This window comes from Sus scrofa, chromosome X (genome assembly GCF_000003025.6).
Source record: "Sus scrofa isolate TJ Tabasco breed Duroc chromosome X, Sscrofa11.1, whole genome shotgun sequence".
Taxonomy (NCBI): domain Eukaryota; kingdom Metazoa; phylum Chordata; class Mammalia; order Artiodactyla; family Suidae; genus Sus; species Sus scrofa.
The window spans coordinates 110,691,353-110,707,866 of NC_010461.5; the positions used below are offsets into that span (position 1 = coordinate 110,691,353).

General features: G+C 42.5%; 1 protein-coding gene and 1 long non-coding RNA gene across 4 annotated transcripts in view; both read right to left on the bottom strand.

Annotated features, from left to right (window-relative positions):
* The window catches only part of MOSPD1 (motile sperm domain containing 1), a 92,786-nt gene continuing 78,457 nt past the window's right edge, over positions 2,186 to 16,514 (bottom strand). For 2 of the 3 annotated variants that reach the window (XM_013983792.2, XM_005654294.3), the window contains exons 2-6: positions 13,045 to 13,299; positions 12,858 to 12,933; positions 11,227 to 11,444; positions 5,923 to 6,084; positions 2,186 to 3,649 (exon numbers count right to left, since the gene is read on the bottom strand). In XM_013983792.2, coding sequence (XP_013839246.1) covers positions 3,618 to 3,649; positions 5,923 to 6,084; positions 11,227 to 11,444; positions 12,858 to 12,933; positions 13,045 to 13,198 — 642 coding nt within the window. In that variant the 5' untranslated portion in view covers positions 13,199 to 13,299 and the 3' untranslated portion in view covers positions 2,186 to 3,617. 3 annotated transcript variants of the gene reach the window in all.
* On the bottom strand, positions 8,150 to 11,015 carry LOC106506137. Its single transcript, XR_001301238.2, has 2 exons — positions 10,741 to 11,015; positions 8,150 to 10,405 (listed from the first exon to the last, which is right to left on the bottom strand). It is a non-coding gene; the product is annotated as an uncharacterized LOC106506137 (long non-coding RNA).

The following is a 16,514-nucleotide window of genomic DNA, read 5'->3' on the forward strand; positions in this document are numbered from 1 at the left end:
CACAGCTCACGGCAACACCGGATCCTTAACCCACCGAGCGAGGCCAGGGATCAAAGCTGCGTCTTCATGGATACTAGTTGGGTTCATTTCCACAGAGCCGCAAAGTGAACTCCTAAACCTAGGGTTTGTTTTTTTGTTTTTTGTTTGTTTGTTTGTTTGTTTTGGTCTTTTTGCCATTTCTTGGGCCGTTCCCACGGCATATGGAGGTTCCAGGCTAGGGGTTGAGTCAGAGCTGTAGCCACCAGCCTACACCAGAGCCACAGCAACATGAGATCCGAGCCTCGTCTGCAACCTACACCACAGCTCACGGCAACGCTGGATCCTTAACCCACGGAGCGAGGCCAGGGATCGAACCCACGACCTTGTGGTTCCTAGTCGGATTCGTTAACCTCTGCACCACGATGGGAACTCCAACCTAGGGTTTTTTTAATTTAATGTTTTGCTGCTGTAAATGGACGATTCTCTTCATTCTATCTTCTAACTGGTGTCTGTGTGCATATGTGTATTTGTATAATTTGTTACATTGGAGTGGGATAAGGTTTTCTGATTCAAAATCCAGAAGTCATAAACATTTCATAAATTCAGCTATCCCAGGAGTTCCCATTGTGGCACAACGGAAATGAATCTGACTAGGAACCATGAGGTTGCAGGTTCAATCCCTGGCCACGATCAGTGAGTTAAGGATCTGGCGTTGCCGTGAGCTGTAGTGTAGGCCAGCAGCTGTAGTTCTGATTAAACCTCTAGCCTGGGAACCTCCATATGCCGAGAGAGGCCCTAAAATGCAAAAAAAAAAAAAAAAAAAAAAAAATTCAGCTATCTCAGAATAAAGTTTTGCATAGTGAAGACACCATAAGCAAAGTCAAAGTAAAATGATAAACTGAAAAGAAATATTTGCAACTCATATCACAAAGAGCTCCTACAAGCCAATAAGGAACAAACCCACTCACCCACCAGAAAGCAGAGGGTAGGGGACAAAGATGTGAGCAAAGAGCTCTGTGAACATGTGGGCAGCCTCGCCTTTAAGTTCATACAGATTAGAACCACACTCATATGCCACTTCGCACCAGATTGGCAAAACACATGGCCAATGAGACATGCTCATGTGCTACTGGCAGAAGTGGTCAGGAAAAAAGTGGTTAAAATGAACTTTGCTCTAAGCCATGCAAAATATTATGCAGCTGTAAGAATCAGGATACTCTTTAACTACTGATAGAAAGTTTTTCCTGGATATAGCATTAAGTAGAAAAAAAAACTAGGTTCAGTATAGTAAATAAAACATGTTACCACTCATCTATAAAAGCATTAAAATAAGAATATATATTTGGGTACAGAAATGGAGTATATTTCATTCTTGCCGTTGTGGTGCAGCAGAAATGAATCTGACTAGTATCCATGAGGACGTGGCTGCGATCCCTGGCCTCGCTCAGTGGGCTAAGGATCTGGCGTTGCTGCGAGCTACGATGTAGGTATTGCTGTGGCTGGGAACCTCCATGTGCCAGGGGTGCAGCCCTAGAAAGACAAAGAAGAAATGAAGCATATTGAAACTAATACAAGCGATCACTTGTAAAGGGCTGAGTGGATATGAGATGGGGTAGAAAGAGATGGTGAGGAGTGATTTTTCACTGTACACTTTTTATAGTTTTTTTTTTTTTTTATTAACGGCTACACCTGCAGCATATGGAAGTTCCCAGGCCAGGAATCAAATCCAAGCCACAGTTGTGGCAATGCCAGATCCTTAACTCGCTGTGCTGGACCAGGATGGAACTCACGCCGCCACAGAGACAACAGCAGGTTAACCCACTACACCACAGCGGGAACTCGTAGTTTTTTATTTTCGAAGCATGTAATGCTTAGCTATTCAAAAATGTTAAAAACAAATAAACTCCCTTGGTAGATTTAAAAATGATTTTAGCTCTCATATGTCACTTCTCTTTTTTTTGCTCTTTAACTCACAGGAATAGGAGACGGCGTTAGGACACGGGAGGAAGAAACCGAGCTCCTCAGAGGTATACCCACCCCAAATGTGTAAATCCATGTGAAGCTTAGGGCTCCATTTGCTTTTATTGTTTTAAAGTAATTTGTTTCTTACAGTGTTATTACATACACACACACACACACACACACACACACACACACACACGTGCACGCACACACACGGGACCTGAGATGGACAGAGAAACAAGGATAGCATTCAAACTCGAGGTGTTTTTTGTTTTTTGTTTTTTTTTTTTTTACAAAGTTCAAAATAGACTGACATTTATGTGCTTTTCAGTCATCACACAATGTACAGACATGATCCATTTGATGATTTCTATGCCCCCAATGGTTACACAATGAGGATTTTCTATGAAAGACTATACATAAAAGCTTTTAGATGAGAAGTAAATTGCTGTTTCCTGCAAACACCAGCCTCAGGCATACACGTCTGTGTTCGCGTGTGTTCCCGGAGGCCGCCGCGGTAGCCGGGCGTGAGCGCATCCTGCAACAAGACCTGGACGATGATTTCCAAGAGACTCGCTGCATTGTGCTCTCAAGATAAAAATCCCAAGTCAAAAGACCAGTTACTATAACAATAACAGGTAAAACTGCATATATATGTTAGAGATCAGAAGAGGCTATAAAGAACTGGAAGTAGTTGTGCTTCAGGGACCTTTTTTTGGTAAAGTTATCTTCATCATAAATACAAACTTAAAAAATGTCTCCGTGACTGATACAAAATAGACACAGATAGCAAGGTTTTTTCTTTTGAACTTGGCTTAGAGTTTAAAGGTGAAAAATCACCTCCACATAAATCACCAGGCATCGCGAGTCCCACTCTGGACAAGGAGCTTCCAGGCAGGCAAAGGGCCGAGGAGCCAAGTTAAGGTGATTTTTCCTCCTATCAACATAAAGCATTATCCAGAGGGAAAGGCAGGGTGTACCCACTAACGAACCAAATGCCTACCTTCCTTTTGGATTCTTAGACCAAACAAAATGGTCACCCTGCTTCTTGGTGGCTGGACCACAAGCTCTTCTGTAGTTCACCGGATGAATTAAATACGGCCTGTCTTCTGTGAGACCCTAAGGTAAGCATGATCCCTCAGGACTTGATGCCTCTTTTTTCACCCTCTACACATTAACTGTAAAACTCTTATTTTAGAAACACCATGGCAACTGCTTATAATGCTAGAGGACAAGGTATAATTTACATAGTAACATTGATGTTCGCAGCTAGGAAATAAATGTCATTTTATTTTCAGGCTGGTCAGTTTGCTCTTTTAGGCCTTTAACTTTGAAGGACACATGACCTCAACAATCAGAGTGAATTAGAAAAAAGATGAGAAAATAACAAGTGTCTTAATTAAAGTCTTTTGCAGGATAGGCTTAAATATAAAAAGAATTTCTTCAAATAATTTCCTAAGTGTCACTCAGAAGCATCCTTGCTGTCTGTAACATAATGTGCCTGAAGTCCTTGGAATAAAATTATAGAGTAATTTAAAATATATATTATACATTTGCAATGATTGTAAGTCATTCAATAGTTTGTAGCATGGCAAGGGGGTGAAATAGAGATAAAAGGCAGTCCACATTCATATTTTCAAGATAAATTTACTTCAGAAGTCAACTGAATTCCTTGCTCATGTTCTAAGTATAGCCATTGTGATAAGACCTGAAAGGAAAAAAGTTGGAGAGCACTTATAAAGACATGCATTTCACCACCTCTTCCATTCGATAAATAATTGTTTGGACCTTAATGAGCAAATAAAATACAGGACAAAATAAATAACACAGGTGCTCCACCAAGAACTCCATCAACTTGAATTTAGTTGATACTATACAGAAGAAAGCCAATTTATAGCAATAGGCGGTCACTGAATAGACTTAATTAAATCACTCATGTCTGGCCACAGCTCATTTTTTAACCGTCAGCTATACCTCCCACTTGATCCAGTCACAGCAGCTGTAATAATAGCAGACATGGCATTTTATAGGGTCAGTAAAGCCAGCCAACTCCAGCAACAGAAACAAGGCGAGCCCATCTGTATCCCAGGGCCTTAAGGACCACAGAGAGATGGAAGCACAGTATTCCCGCTTGGCTCGTCTCTTTTGAAGAGACTCCATACATAACAGCATAAAAAAAAATTTAAACATAAAAGAAGGAAAAGAATCACATCGCACAGAGAAGATGCCTCAAAAGGGAAAGCTGAAATAAGCCTAAACCACGGACAGCAAAGATGGAGAGCAAGGAGATGGGCGGGCATTTCGGGTCAGGGAGTGGCCCCAGATGAGCTTTTCGGGGGATCAGTGATCTCCGGGGCTCTAATCAGCTAGTTGAGATTAAGTCAGGACTCGAGAGTGTGCAGAGTCTTAAATGCCAGACTATGGAGTTTTCCTTCATTCTGCGGATTAGGGGGACTCCCTGGAGGTGTGCACGCAGGGAGCCGTGGTGGCGAAGCCAACACAGAATGGAAGTCAGCCTGAGAGCGATGTGATGCATGCTCTGGGCATGCGGGGAAGGAACAGGAAGAGAAGGGACACAGACAGGAGGCAGAGAGACAATTCAGAAGACAAATTTGATCATTTTTTGAAAAGCGAGCACACCAAGGAATTCTAAGAGAAAATACCAAAAAGAGTTGGCATCTCAGGAAGAGATGAGAGGAGACTCTGGGAGTCATTCACCGCCAGCATCCTAACTCTGGACACATGCTGGCTACTGAGTAAATGTTTGTTCGGCTGAACTAGTTAACGCTAAGAGTTCAGGCCAGGATGACTGAAAGAGGGATTCAACAGGAAGCACAGAAATGGTTTACAGAGAGCGTCACAATATTAAACAAGGCCACACTGTTCATCTTTAGCACTGCACACACTTCGTCCACGTGGTCCCCTAAGATCAAGTCCTCGAAGCAGAAAGGCTGTAAAAGGGGGTATATGTATTTTCTGTCTTATACACGTGCTGTTGTTGTTTTTGGCTGCACCCGCAGGATACAAAGGTTTCTGGGCCCAGGGATCAAACCCAAGCCACAGGAGTTCCCATTGTGGCTCAGCAGAAGCAAATCCAGCTAGCCTCCATGAGGACGCAGGATCAATCCCTGGCTTCGCTCAGTGGGTTAAGGATCCCGAGTAGCTGTGGTGTAGGCCAGCAGCTACAGCTCTGATTCGACCCCTAGCCTAGGAACTTCCATATGCTGTGGGTGCGGCCCTGAAAAGACAAAAATCCTCCACCACTAGGCCACCAGGGAACTCCTAGACACCCCTGCAAATCAGCAAAAGGAAAATAGCTGAATAAGTGGAGTACTGGGTACTAGATCAATAAGCTGAAAAGAACCAAATGTGAGCCAAAAATTAAACTGTACTTTACCTCAACATGCTTTTGAAACAATCTCTGATCTGTTTTTCTAAAAAGAAAAAAAAAAATCAAGCCACCACCATCACCTCATACACACATAAGACCACCGCTACCACCTCCAGGCCACAGAAACTGCCAACAGAGAGGTGGGGGGGTACAGAGGTGGGGGAGCGGGAGGCACAAACCACTGGGTCTGAGACAGGCTCAGAGGCGCAACACGGGGAAGAGAGCCAACATTTGGTAATAAGTGTAAATGGAAAGTAACCTTTCCAAATTATATTAAAAATTTGTTCTTAATTTTTAAGAAAATTCATGGTAATCAACAGACTCCCGGGCCAGGCACTTGTAGATCTGGGGCCTTGATTCATGTTAGGGGTCCTGCGCCTACTGAGGTTTCATGTTAGCGCTTCCACACCTTCACGGCTTTACAAATGCATATGGGAAGTACTTAGGACGCGATGTAGTCCAGAGTAGATTTTTTGGAAGAAATAATGGAATAAAGGGAAAAAAAAAATAAAGGAACAATGTATTGTTCTTTTCAAGAAAAAAAAAAATTGCCTACACATATGCCCCAAATGCCTCTTTAAAACACTCACCTAAGATATAAGCAGCCACTAATTTCTGATTCACACTTAAGTGGAGGTAGAGAGGCACCAGCGATTCCACGTCCCCCAGCGTAGGAAGCATCAGAGCTGCAATACACACCACTCCCAGGAAGACGGTCAGTAAACTGGGTCCTGAGGAGACAGTTCTGTTTTCTGAAAAAAGACAAAACTCTCTGAGCTGGCCTCTAAAACCACTGAAGACAAAAGTTCATTCCCAGTGACGGGCCACCCCTCCCCGGGACTCTGGTTTTGTCTAATTTCTCTGACTCTTTCCCATCATTCCTATTCCACGGGGCCTTAGCTGCTGGCCTTACCGGAAGCCCATTACTCGGCTGAGTCATTACAGGCCCGAATGTGGAAAGGGCACTGGGGGGTAGGGAGTGAGCCGGAGTCTGTAGAAAGTGTGTGTGTCTGAATTACAGACAGAGGTACTGTACTATTATGTTTAATATAAAATACATAAAGAGAATTTTAAGAGAGTGGCTAAAAGGAGACAGAAATTGAGCTTCTGGCAGGTTCCCCCTGTACCCCACACTGCCTGCGTGTACTCCATCTTGGAGCCCACTGTAATGGCGCGCCACTGCCTTCTGGAAGAACCTTCGCTGTGCCTCAAGACAGGTTCGTTCCTAATAACTGCAGCATCCTGCCACCGTTTTTTTAAGGCGGCAAAAAGGCACTACTTTAATGTTATTAAAGCTGCCTATGACAATTCTGGCCCCTCCACTCCACCCCCATTTATAGCACAGAAAGAGGAAAGCAGCAGAAGCAAGATCTGGTAAATATCATGCTAAATGAAAGAAACCAGGCCCAGAGGACAAATACTACATGGGTGCATTTATACGAGGAATCTGAAATAGCCAAACCCATAGAACCCGAGAGCAGAACGGGGGCTGCCAGGGGCTGGGTTGCTGATCAATGGGCATAAAATCTCAATCATGAAAGGGAAGTTGTACAGCACTGCGCCCGTAGTTAGAAATGCTATATTGCACACTTAAAATTTTGTTCAAAGGAGTTCCCGTCGTGGCGCAGCGGTTAACGAATCCGACTAGGAACCATGAGGTTGCGGGTTCGGTCCCTGCCCTTGCTCAGTGGGTTAACGATCCGGCGTTGCCGTGAGCTGTGGTGTAGGTTGCAGACGCGGCTCGGATCCCACGTTGCTGTGGCTCTGGTGTAGGCTGGTGGCTACAGCTCCGATTCAACCCCTAGCCTGGGAACCTCCATATGCTGCGGGAGCGGCCCAAGAAATAGCAACAACAACAACAACAAAAGACAAAAAAAAAAAAAATTGTTCAAAGAGTACATCTCGTGTGCGTGCCACCATAAAATAAAATTGTAAAAACATCTGTTACCAGGCCTGCTCTTCTGCAGTTCCAGCTGTACACCTACCACACTCCTCCTCACGGTTTCAGGAAACCCAACAGCATTTTCTGTCAATATGGCTTTTCCCATGACCCTTCCTTTCATGAAGAGGAATAGCCAACAGCAACACAGTCTTTGTGTTTTACTAATGAAATAATGCTATACATTTGATTATTAAACGTGGCTTTTCTCAATTACTGATACCTTAGCTGTTGTGTGTGTGAAGTTTAACTGCAGCTCACCCATGCCAGATAGGTGGAAACAAATTCAGATCTTACAGTGATTACGCCTGAGATGAAAGAGTAGCATAAATACCTAAAAACGAGTCTGTCTTTTGCTAAAAGAACGTAATACTTTATATTTACACTTGTTGCAAGGGTAAGTTTTCAAGGAAAATACTTAACGACACAGGCGCTGTTGGATGCAAAAGCACAGTAAAGGTAATTTCAAGGAATTTTTACTGTTTAGAGAAATTCCAAGAACATTCACATAAATGCTTGACATTTTTCAAAGTGGAAAGTTTTTCTGATACTACAGGGTTGTAAACATTTGAGAGACCCAGAAAACATAAAGGTTCCTCCTAGAGATGACACTCTACACAGCTTGGTAGAGATCCTTTTAGATTTTACCAGTGCCCATATCAACATAAATAACTTTTACATAAATGAGACCATATTACACATGCTGATCTCTAACTTTTTGCCTCTCAACCTGGAAATATGTTGGAACCTCTTTCTCCGTCAGTATTTAACTATCTACCAGTCTGTGAAATCTTGGTAAATGTCTGCCTGACATGCCATCTTATGAATAGTCATAATTTAATCAATCCCAATTGATAGACTTTTAGGTCATTTTCAGTCTTTATTATTGCAAACAATAATAACATAATTTTCTTAAGCCAGAGGGCACCGGCTCAAACCTGGCACAGACACAGTAGTTCATTAGTGATGTAATTAAGACAAACCCACTAGAATTCAGCTGAATCTTTTAAAAAGACTTTTTTAATGACCTTGGCTTTAGTATTTTGTGAAAGTATGCTTTGGAAGTTTCTCTTCAACTTCCAAAAATGAATGTATATATACACACATGTATATACATATACGTGTACATATATATACACACATACAACACACATATACGCACACACGATTGGTTTGGTTTGGTTTGATTTTGCTTTTTAGGGCTGCACCTGCGGCATATGGACGTTCCCAGGCCAGGGGTCGAATCGGAGCTACAGCTGCCGGCCTACACCACAGCCACAGCAACGCGGGATCCTTAACCCATTGAGCGAGACCCAGGGATCAAACCCACATCCTCACAGAGACTATGTAGGGTTCTTAACCCACTGAACCACACAGCAGGAACTCCCCACTTCATTTTAAAAATCCAATCTTTCATGAGACAGCCTCCGTTTTCTAGCTACACTCACAGAGAGAACCCTGCAACACTGCTGTGCCTGTAACATGTCTAATAAATACTTCCTAAAGTTAAAGACATGCAAAGATAATGACATTTCAAAACCTCCTTAAATAATCTCAGTTTGTTTCAACATTGTAGTTTGGAGAAACTTACTGAAAAACCTTAGAATTCTACATACTGCAAAACATATAATTTGCTATTAACTTAATAAACAGAAGTTAAATCAGCAGAGACTAAATCAGTCACTATTATGCTCTATTCCTTTACTGCCATATTAATTTCCTGCCGTATTAGAAGCATTAGGGTAACTACTCAGAAATGGGACTCGCTGGCAGAGACGGTGGCGGTGGCGGACTCCTGTGGTATCGCCGCTGCTCTAGAAAGTAGCAGGAGCCTTGGAAACCTTGTAAGACAAAGAAAGCCAATCCCACAGCCCCTGCCAAGTGAGAAGTCCAGCCTTCCTAGCCAAGTCCATGGACATGTTCCCTGTGTAACTACTCGGTGCCTGCCTTCTTCAGCTTCGGGACAAGGATGCCTTGGAGAGGGGTTTTGGTTTTGGTTTTCAAAACAGCGACCACCGTGGAGTTCCCGCTGTGGTGCAACAGGATCAGGGGTGTCTCTGGAGCCCTGGCACGCAGGTTTGATCCCCAGCCCAGGACAGTGGGTTAAAGGATCCAATGTTGCCACAGCAGTGGCGTAGGTTGCAACTGCAGCTCAGATCTGCTCCTTGGCCCATAAACTCCACGTAGGGAGGGCCAGCCAAAAGAGAAAAGCAGAAAAGAGGCAACCATGCACTAGGCCACTATCACCTGTCATTATTCATCTACCCACTCCAACTTTACAATGAGAAGTCTCTAATACACTTCAGAAACAAAGGTTCATTATAAAATAAGATGCCCAATTAATATACACTTGTAATTAGCCTTTTAGGATGATTTTAACTGAATTCTAATACATTTGGAAATAATAGAAAAGATATGTAAAACACTAAACTTTAAACCCTTATTATCCTTGACCATTAAACCAGTCTTTTAAATACAAAAATGATTGACAGTGACCCCTTTATTTTAAATTACAAAATTAACACCAAAATCCCAGTACTCAAAATGGCCTTTCTTGTTCTACGGGAGGCATTTTTTCAAAGAGGAATCCTGCATTTCATACTTACTTACAAGTCAACTTCACCATAATGACTGCACAGTGAAGTGACATTTGACTGAGATTCTCTTTCAGCTTCAAAACATGAAAAACTAGTCCTGTCAGTTAATAATAGTTGCTGAGAAGAAAACAATCTACTCGCTACTACCTAGTTCCTAGGCTTGGTGTCACCAGAAAATCTGGGCACTCCCTGCTTGGACTGAGAAAACCCTTGGCTAAGTACATCAAGGAGGCATGACTCTGTCTTGTCGAAATAAACATTCCAAGATGAACAAACGGATAGCGGTCTCTGGGTGGCTTTAATCCCTCCTGTGTAATGCTGCAATTTCAGGGACAGCTGCGATCTCATTTGTACAGCACCATCAAGAAGTTTCCATGCTTTTTCCATGGAAAATTTTATCTTCCTCCCCTTATACTAGGGCTGGAGGGAGATAATGAGACGTGAAGAGGGAGGGGAGGGGAATGACGTCCGAAGAGCTGCCGATGAGGCTAGTGTCAACGTTGGAAGAATATATCATAACACTCCTGAACGTCTAAGCTGGAAGGAAATGAGGAATGGAGAGGGATTCAATTAATAGCCCGTAGGGGATATTATAATCTACTTAGTTTAATTAACTTCTACTTTAATGAGATTTTTTTTCAAAATAATATGAACAGTGCACCGAGCTTGGCCTACTGCCAAACACAGTGTCTCTCCTTCTTGGAATTCATTAAACGAGAAAGGATATAGGAAAGTCACAGGAACAAAGGTAGAGAGTTGCCAGATCGTGCCGCATTACAAAGCACAGCGCCTGCACTCTCAGGCTTTAGCGACTAAAAAGGCTAGAACGACAACGGCCGGCTGGCCGGCCCCTTACCGCCCCGGCTCCTTACCGCCGGTCCAGTGGGAGGGCTTCTCTCCTCTGAAAGGCCAGCTCCAGGCCTCTGGTTCAATTCGAGGTACCTGATCCCTACATTCACTTGTGAAGTAGTCGAGCTAGCTTTACAAGGGGCAGATCATGGTTCCAGTAATGATTCTTTGCTCCCTGATTATTTTAAAGTAAGAAGTTATTTTACTGTCGTCTTTTTTTCTAGGGCTGCACCCGCGGCATATGGAGGTTCCCAGGCTAAGGGTCGAATCGGAGCTGTAGCCACCTGCCTACGCCAGAGCCACAGCAACGCAGGATCCGAACCGCATCTGCGACCCACACCACAGCTGACGGCAGTGCCGGATCCTTCACCCACTGAGCGAGGCCAGGGATCGAACCCGAATCCTCATGGATACGAGTCGGGCTCTTAACTCCCTGAGCCTCAGTGGTAACTCCCAGAAATTATTTTAAAGGAAGACCTCGAAAGGGCTTGAAAAGCAACCCAAACTACCTGGTTGAAACGACTGCTCAAAAAATAAACTCTCAGTTAAATGTTCCTTTATTCTTTTTTCCTCTTCTTCCTTTTGTTGTTCTTTTGCCGACGGGAGGAGAGTAGCCACAACCTCCTTCCTTCCTAGCGCCTTCCTCTGGCTCTGCTCAGACACTTGGAGACGGAATTTGTCTATCACACCATAGTGACAGGATCGAACGTCTCTGTGACGAATCACACTGAAAATGTTAAAAAAAAAAAAAAAATAACAATGCTGGTTAGGTTCCCAGAGGCCCGTCAAGCAGAATTCAGCAAGAGATTTCACACATGTTAACTGACTATAACCAGATACTCAAATACAGAAATTTGCTAATGATGCTTTTTAAAAAAAAAAAATCACAGTGTAACTCCAAAAGAAATAGGTAATTCTGAAATGGCTGATGAATAAGAGTCTGAAGTAAAAGGATGATAAGCAAAGAAAATTCCTTTTACCAATGACATTTTTTCCTGGATATCTGTGTGCAGCCCCGTGTTCACTAAATAGGATAGATGAAGTCGTTCCTTCCCCACAACAATCGTGTCAATTCCTACTGCCACTTAATTCTTGTTCAAGTAACAAACCTCACTCTAGCCTTCAAATGGAAGTCCGGGGCCGAAAGCAAAAACAAGCAATCGAATAAGTAAGCAACCCAGTAAGACCAAGGCAACGGAAGGCTAAGAATCCGTTTTTGCATTTCTCTGAAAAGACCAGAAAGCACCTTAATGTTTCTGAAAGTCATTTATTTTACTTCATTCTTAATAGAGGACACAAAACATTTAGGTCAGAGGTAACACATGTATCTGGCAAGGGCCCGCACTGCTTTGGAAGAGGCCTTGCTTACTGTGTACTGGGTGAAAATCAAAAGGAATGTGCAAAACCTCGTGTGCAAAGATCCATCATTTCATGGCGCCGAGGCGGTGAGATTGTGTGCCGAAGAAAAGCAGATCTAAACAAATACACTTTACGTGGTAGCTTAAGTTGAGCTTTGGTCACTGCATCCAGCTGGTCAGCACTAGTTCTAAAGTGAACGCAGCATACGAACAGCTTGAACACACAATCATTTATCTGACTCTCCAGGATGAAATTATCTGGAAGAGCGCAGATAACCTTTTGCAGATGAGTAGTTACACACTGGCTTCCTGTTCGTACAGATGAACTTTCAGGCTTAAGAGCTGAATCATCTCAGATGAATTTCTATTAGCAGTGTTCTGAAAGCACCGTAGTATTAGTTTCCCAAATGTCACAATAACAGCAAAATGATCTAAAGAAGGCTCACTTAGCTGTTATAGCCAGAGATATTTAAAGGGATAAGTTAGACCTTCACCTCCATCAAGGTCCCTGCCATGACCAAAACATCAAAATGAGGAAATGTTTGTGGAAATATTAACAAACACATCAGCTCCAACGTCATGAATTATTATTTGGCCGACCTGTCTCGAACTTCTCAGAAATGTCTTTAAAAGGATGTGGATGGACTTAAACGTTCCACACAAATTCAAAATATAATGAATGCCTTCTGTGACAGCGGCTTCAAGAAAAGAGCCTTTGCAAGTTAAACACGTAAATATTAACACACGTAAAACATGTTACCAGGAAGTGATTTTTGACTTACATATCCACACAACACTGAGGCTTTACTGCACCTGCAGCATCAACGACAACATACTTATTTGGAGTAGTACACAAAACTGAAAGAAAAAGTCACAATAGCCATTAGTGGTTTTTAAAAAATTAGTTTCTACAAGTAAAAAATTAGTAGGGGGTAGTTAAAATCCATAAAATAGACCTAGGAGACTCACCTTTGAACTTTAAGGCAAACTCATAAGGATTATACAGAGTCAACACTTGTTTATGTGTTGACTGGTCATCTGCATAAAATATTAGCTCCGTGGGAAACACGAAAACGGGAAGATTTCCTTCCACTAACTCTGGCTGTCTTTTTTGTTGATGCATTGGCACTGAATCCCTCTTGCTGCAGCTTCTGCTGTTACAGTCTCAAATCGATTTGGGGCTTTTCTCAAAAACAGTTAAAAACTCCAAAGCATTTTGGCAATCTGGAAAGAGAAGGAAAAAAAAGGAGGAAAGAGAAGAGAGGAAAGCAAGCTGAGTGATCCTGTTTTCATGAGTTAGCTATGACGAGCCTGTGAAGCGTGCTTCAAGAGAGTCCCCAAATCATTTGAACCTGCCTGTTGACGTTTCCTCTTGGCTTACCTATACAGCTTTTACCAAACTCTGCAGAAAAACTTACACACACTCCTTTCGCATTTGGATACCAACCTATGATAAATTACATAAAAACTTGAAGATGGGAATAAACAACTCTTTCTATTTAAAATTAATCACCCTCAAAGAGGTGGGATCAAAGGGCTATGACTCTTTTAAAACCTCAGTGGGTGGGTGCAGTGGGTTAATGATCTGGCTGATCTCCAGGGCATTGCCAGTTCGATCTCAGCCTGGCACAGGGGGTTAAGGATCCAGCACTGCTGCAGCTGCGATGTAGGTCAGAGATGTGGCTCCATTTGATCCCTGGCCAGGGGACTTCCATATGCTGTGGGTGTGACCAAAAACAGAAGAAGGAAAAAAAACACCCCAGATTTTTACAAAAGAATAAATTCAGTTTTGCCACAGCTGATTGTATGTGAGCCAATGAGAATTCTTAAAGACGAAAAAATGTCAAACAAAGTAAGCTTCCATGATTTACAGGGGAAAAACATGAGACTTTTTTTTTTTCTACATTCATTTCCACAATGCTTTAGATAGTACCTTCTGGCAGTTTGGGTGGAAAAGTTCTTTTTACCTTTTTTTTTTTTCCCTACTGAAACCCAAGACAAGCAAAAATGTCTTGAAAAGAAGCCAAATATTCAAACTTCTTAAGCAGTCCTTAGAGTTTTCTATGAAAATCCTAAGTCAGTAAGCAGGCTTTGGCATGCAAGTGGCACCATGCCTCCCCTCCTACGTCAAGTACACAGGCTTCATAAGAGCTATTTTCTTCCAACTTTAGAGACCTTTTTGGATTCCTTCTGGGGTTTCTGAATATGTTCCAGAAAGTTGTAGCTGGTAAAAGTCTGACTGTCTGAGAAGGTTTCTATATTCCTAATCCAGTTTTGATCAACTACCTACTACTTATTTAGCGAGCACCCCAAGGGTGGCTTTTTAAAATAAAATGTGAAAGCTACAACGTACAATCACAGAAAATGTCTGATTTTCACCCTGAAAATAGGCCACAAACCACTTAATACTTTGCCCTCGGGTTCTCATGCAAAGAGAAATATAACAAATGATTAAACTGTTGGGTGTCACCCGCTATAGGGGCTCGGATTCTGATTGAGGCCTTTGCAATTTTTATCAAATAGAAACTGTATAATCATATTTGCAAATGTTTATTCTTTTCTCTTAGCTGAACACCTGTGATAGGCCAGTTGTGTCAAGAGCTGCACAGAGATAGAAAAATGAATAAGGCACAAGGCCCCGCCCTCAAGAAACTCAAGTCTAGTTGAGAGGACAAAAGAAATATTTATGCTGCCTTTATTATCATTACAGCGCGTACTGCTGTACACCAATGCTAGGCAGTTAGAAGACTGCATAGGGAGTTCCCGTAGTGGCACAGTGGTTAACGAGTCCGACTAGGAACCATGAGGTTGCGGGTTCGGTCCCTGGCATCACTCAGTGGGTTAAGGATCCAGCGTTGCCGTGAGCTGTGGTGTAGGTCGCAGACGTGGCTCGGATCCTTTGTTGCTGTGGTTGTGGTGTAGGCCAGCAGCTACAGCTCCAATTAGACCCCTAGCCTGGGAACCTCTATATGCCGCGAAAGCAGCCCAAGAAATGGCAAAAAGACAAAAAAAAAAAAAAAAAAAAGAAAAGAAAAAAAGAAGACTGCATAAATAATTCTACCTGGATGAGAGGCCAGGAGATAACATTTGGGGTCGTCCTGAAAGAAATGGGGTGCTTTGGTGTTGGGGGGAGGAGGGAAGGCGCTCAGACCTAGTGACCAGCATTAAGTAAAGACACAGGAATGTGAAGGTGGGGAGAATATGGCTAAAGCGGCCCCGGATTCTACTTTCTTTCTTTTTTTCTGTTTTTTCAGGGCTGCACCTGCGGCATCTGGAAGTTCCCAGGCTAGAGGTCGAATCCGAGCCACAGCTGAGGCCTACGCCACAGCCCCACTGAGAGAGGCCAGGGATCGAACCCCCATGGTCACAAAGACCATGTCCAGTCCTTCACCTGCTGAGCTACAACAGGAACTCTCGGATTCCACTTTTTATTCATATACTTTAGAGCAGGCATGAAGCTCATGACATTGTTGGGCTGGTCCGTTTCTTCGGTTTTTGTTTTTAACTAAACTGAAAGCGCCTATCGGCAGTTTTATTAGCAATACGCTGTTACATTTGTTTAATTCATAACAGATTACAAACTTTGTAGTAACACATACTGTAAGTATTTGATATATGTAAAGCTTTTAGCACCTGTTCTAGGCAAGGCGATGTTCTAAGGATTCATTGTGATGATTAAATTAGCAAGAGACAGACTTCCCGTTGTGCCACAGCAGAAAAGAATCTGACTAGGAACCATGAGGGTGTGGGTTCGATCTCTGGCCTCGCTCAGTAGGTTAAGGATCCGGCGTTGCCATGAGTTGTGGTGTAGGTCGCAGACACAGCTGGGATCTGGCATTGCTGTGGCTGTAGCTCCAATTGGACCCCTGGCCTGGGAATCTCCATATGCCGCAGGTGCGGCCCTACAAAGACAAATAAATAAATTAGCAAGAGACAAGATAGATAAAAATTTGTGGAAGATAGTTCAACCAATAAATGTTGATAAAACCAGGTATCCATCTAGGGGAAAAAAGTTGAATTTATCTCTCATTCCTCCTTATAAAATTCCAAAATTTCATTATGGTAAATTCCAAATGGCTCAAAGCTTTAAATGTATAAAAAATTAAAACCATAAAAACACTAGAAACCATGGGAAATCTTTCTTTCTTATAATCTTAGGCTTTCTAACAACCAGAAGCTGAAAAATCATAAAAAATTCAACTACATGAAAACTTTTAAAGTTCTGCATGGCAGAAAAAAAAAAAACAACTTTATAAGTAAAGTCGAAAAAATATTTTCAAATCGTTAAAAAACTGAGCAAGCCCTATAATATTTTATAGAAAAGGACAGACAGATTGTCTTTAAACTTACAAAAGGATGCGTAACCTCACAAGAGAAATACAAACTAAAGCTAAACTGAAATACAGGCTTTTTTCCTGTTGGATTAGCAAAAATCAACA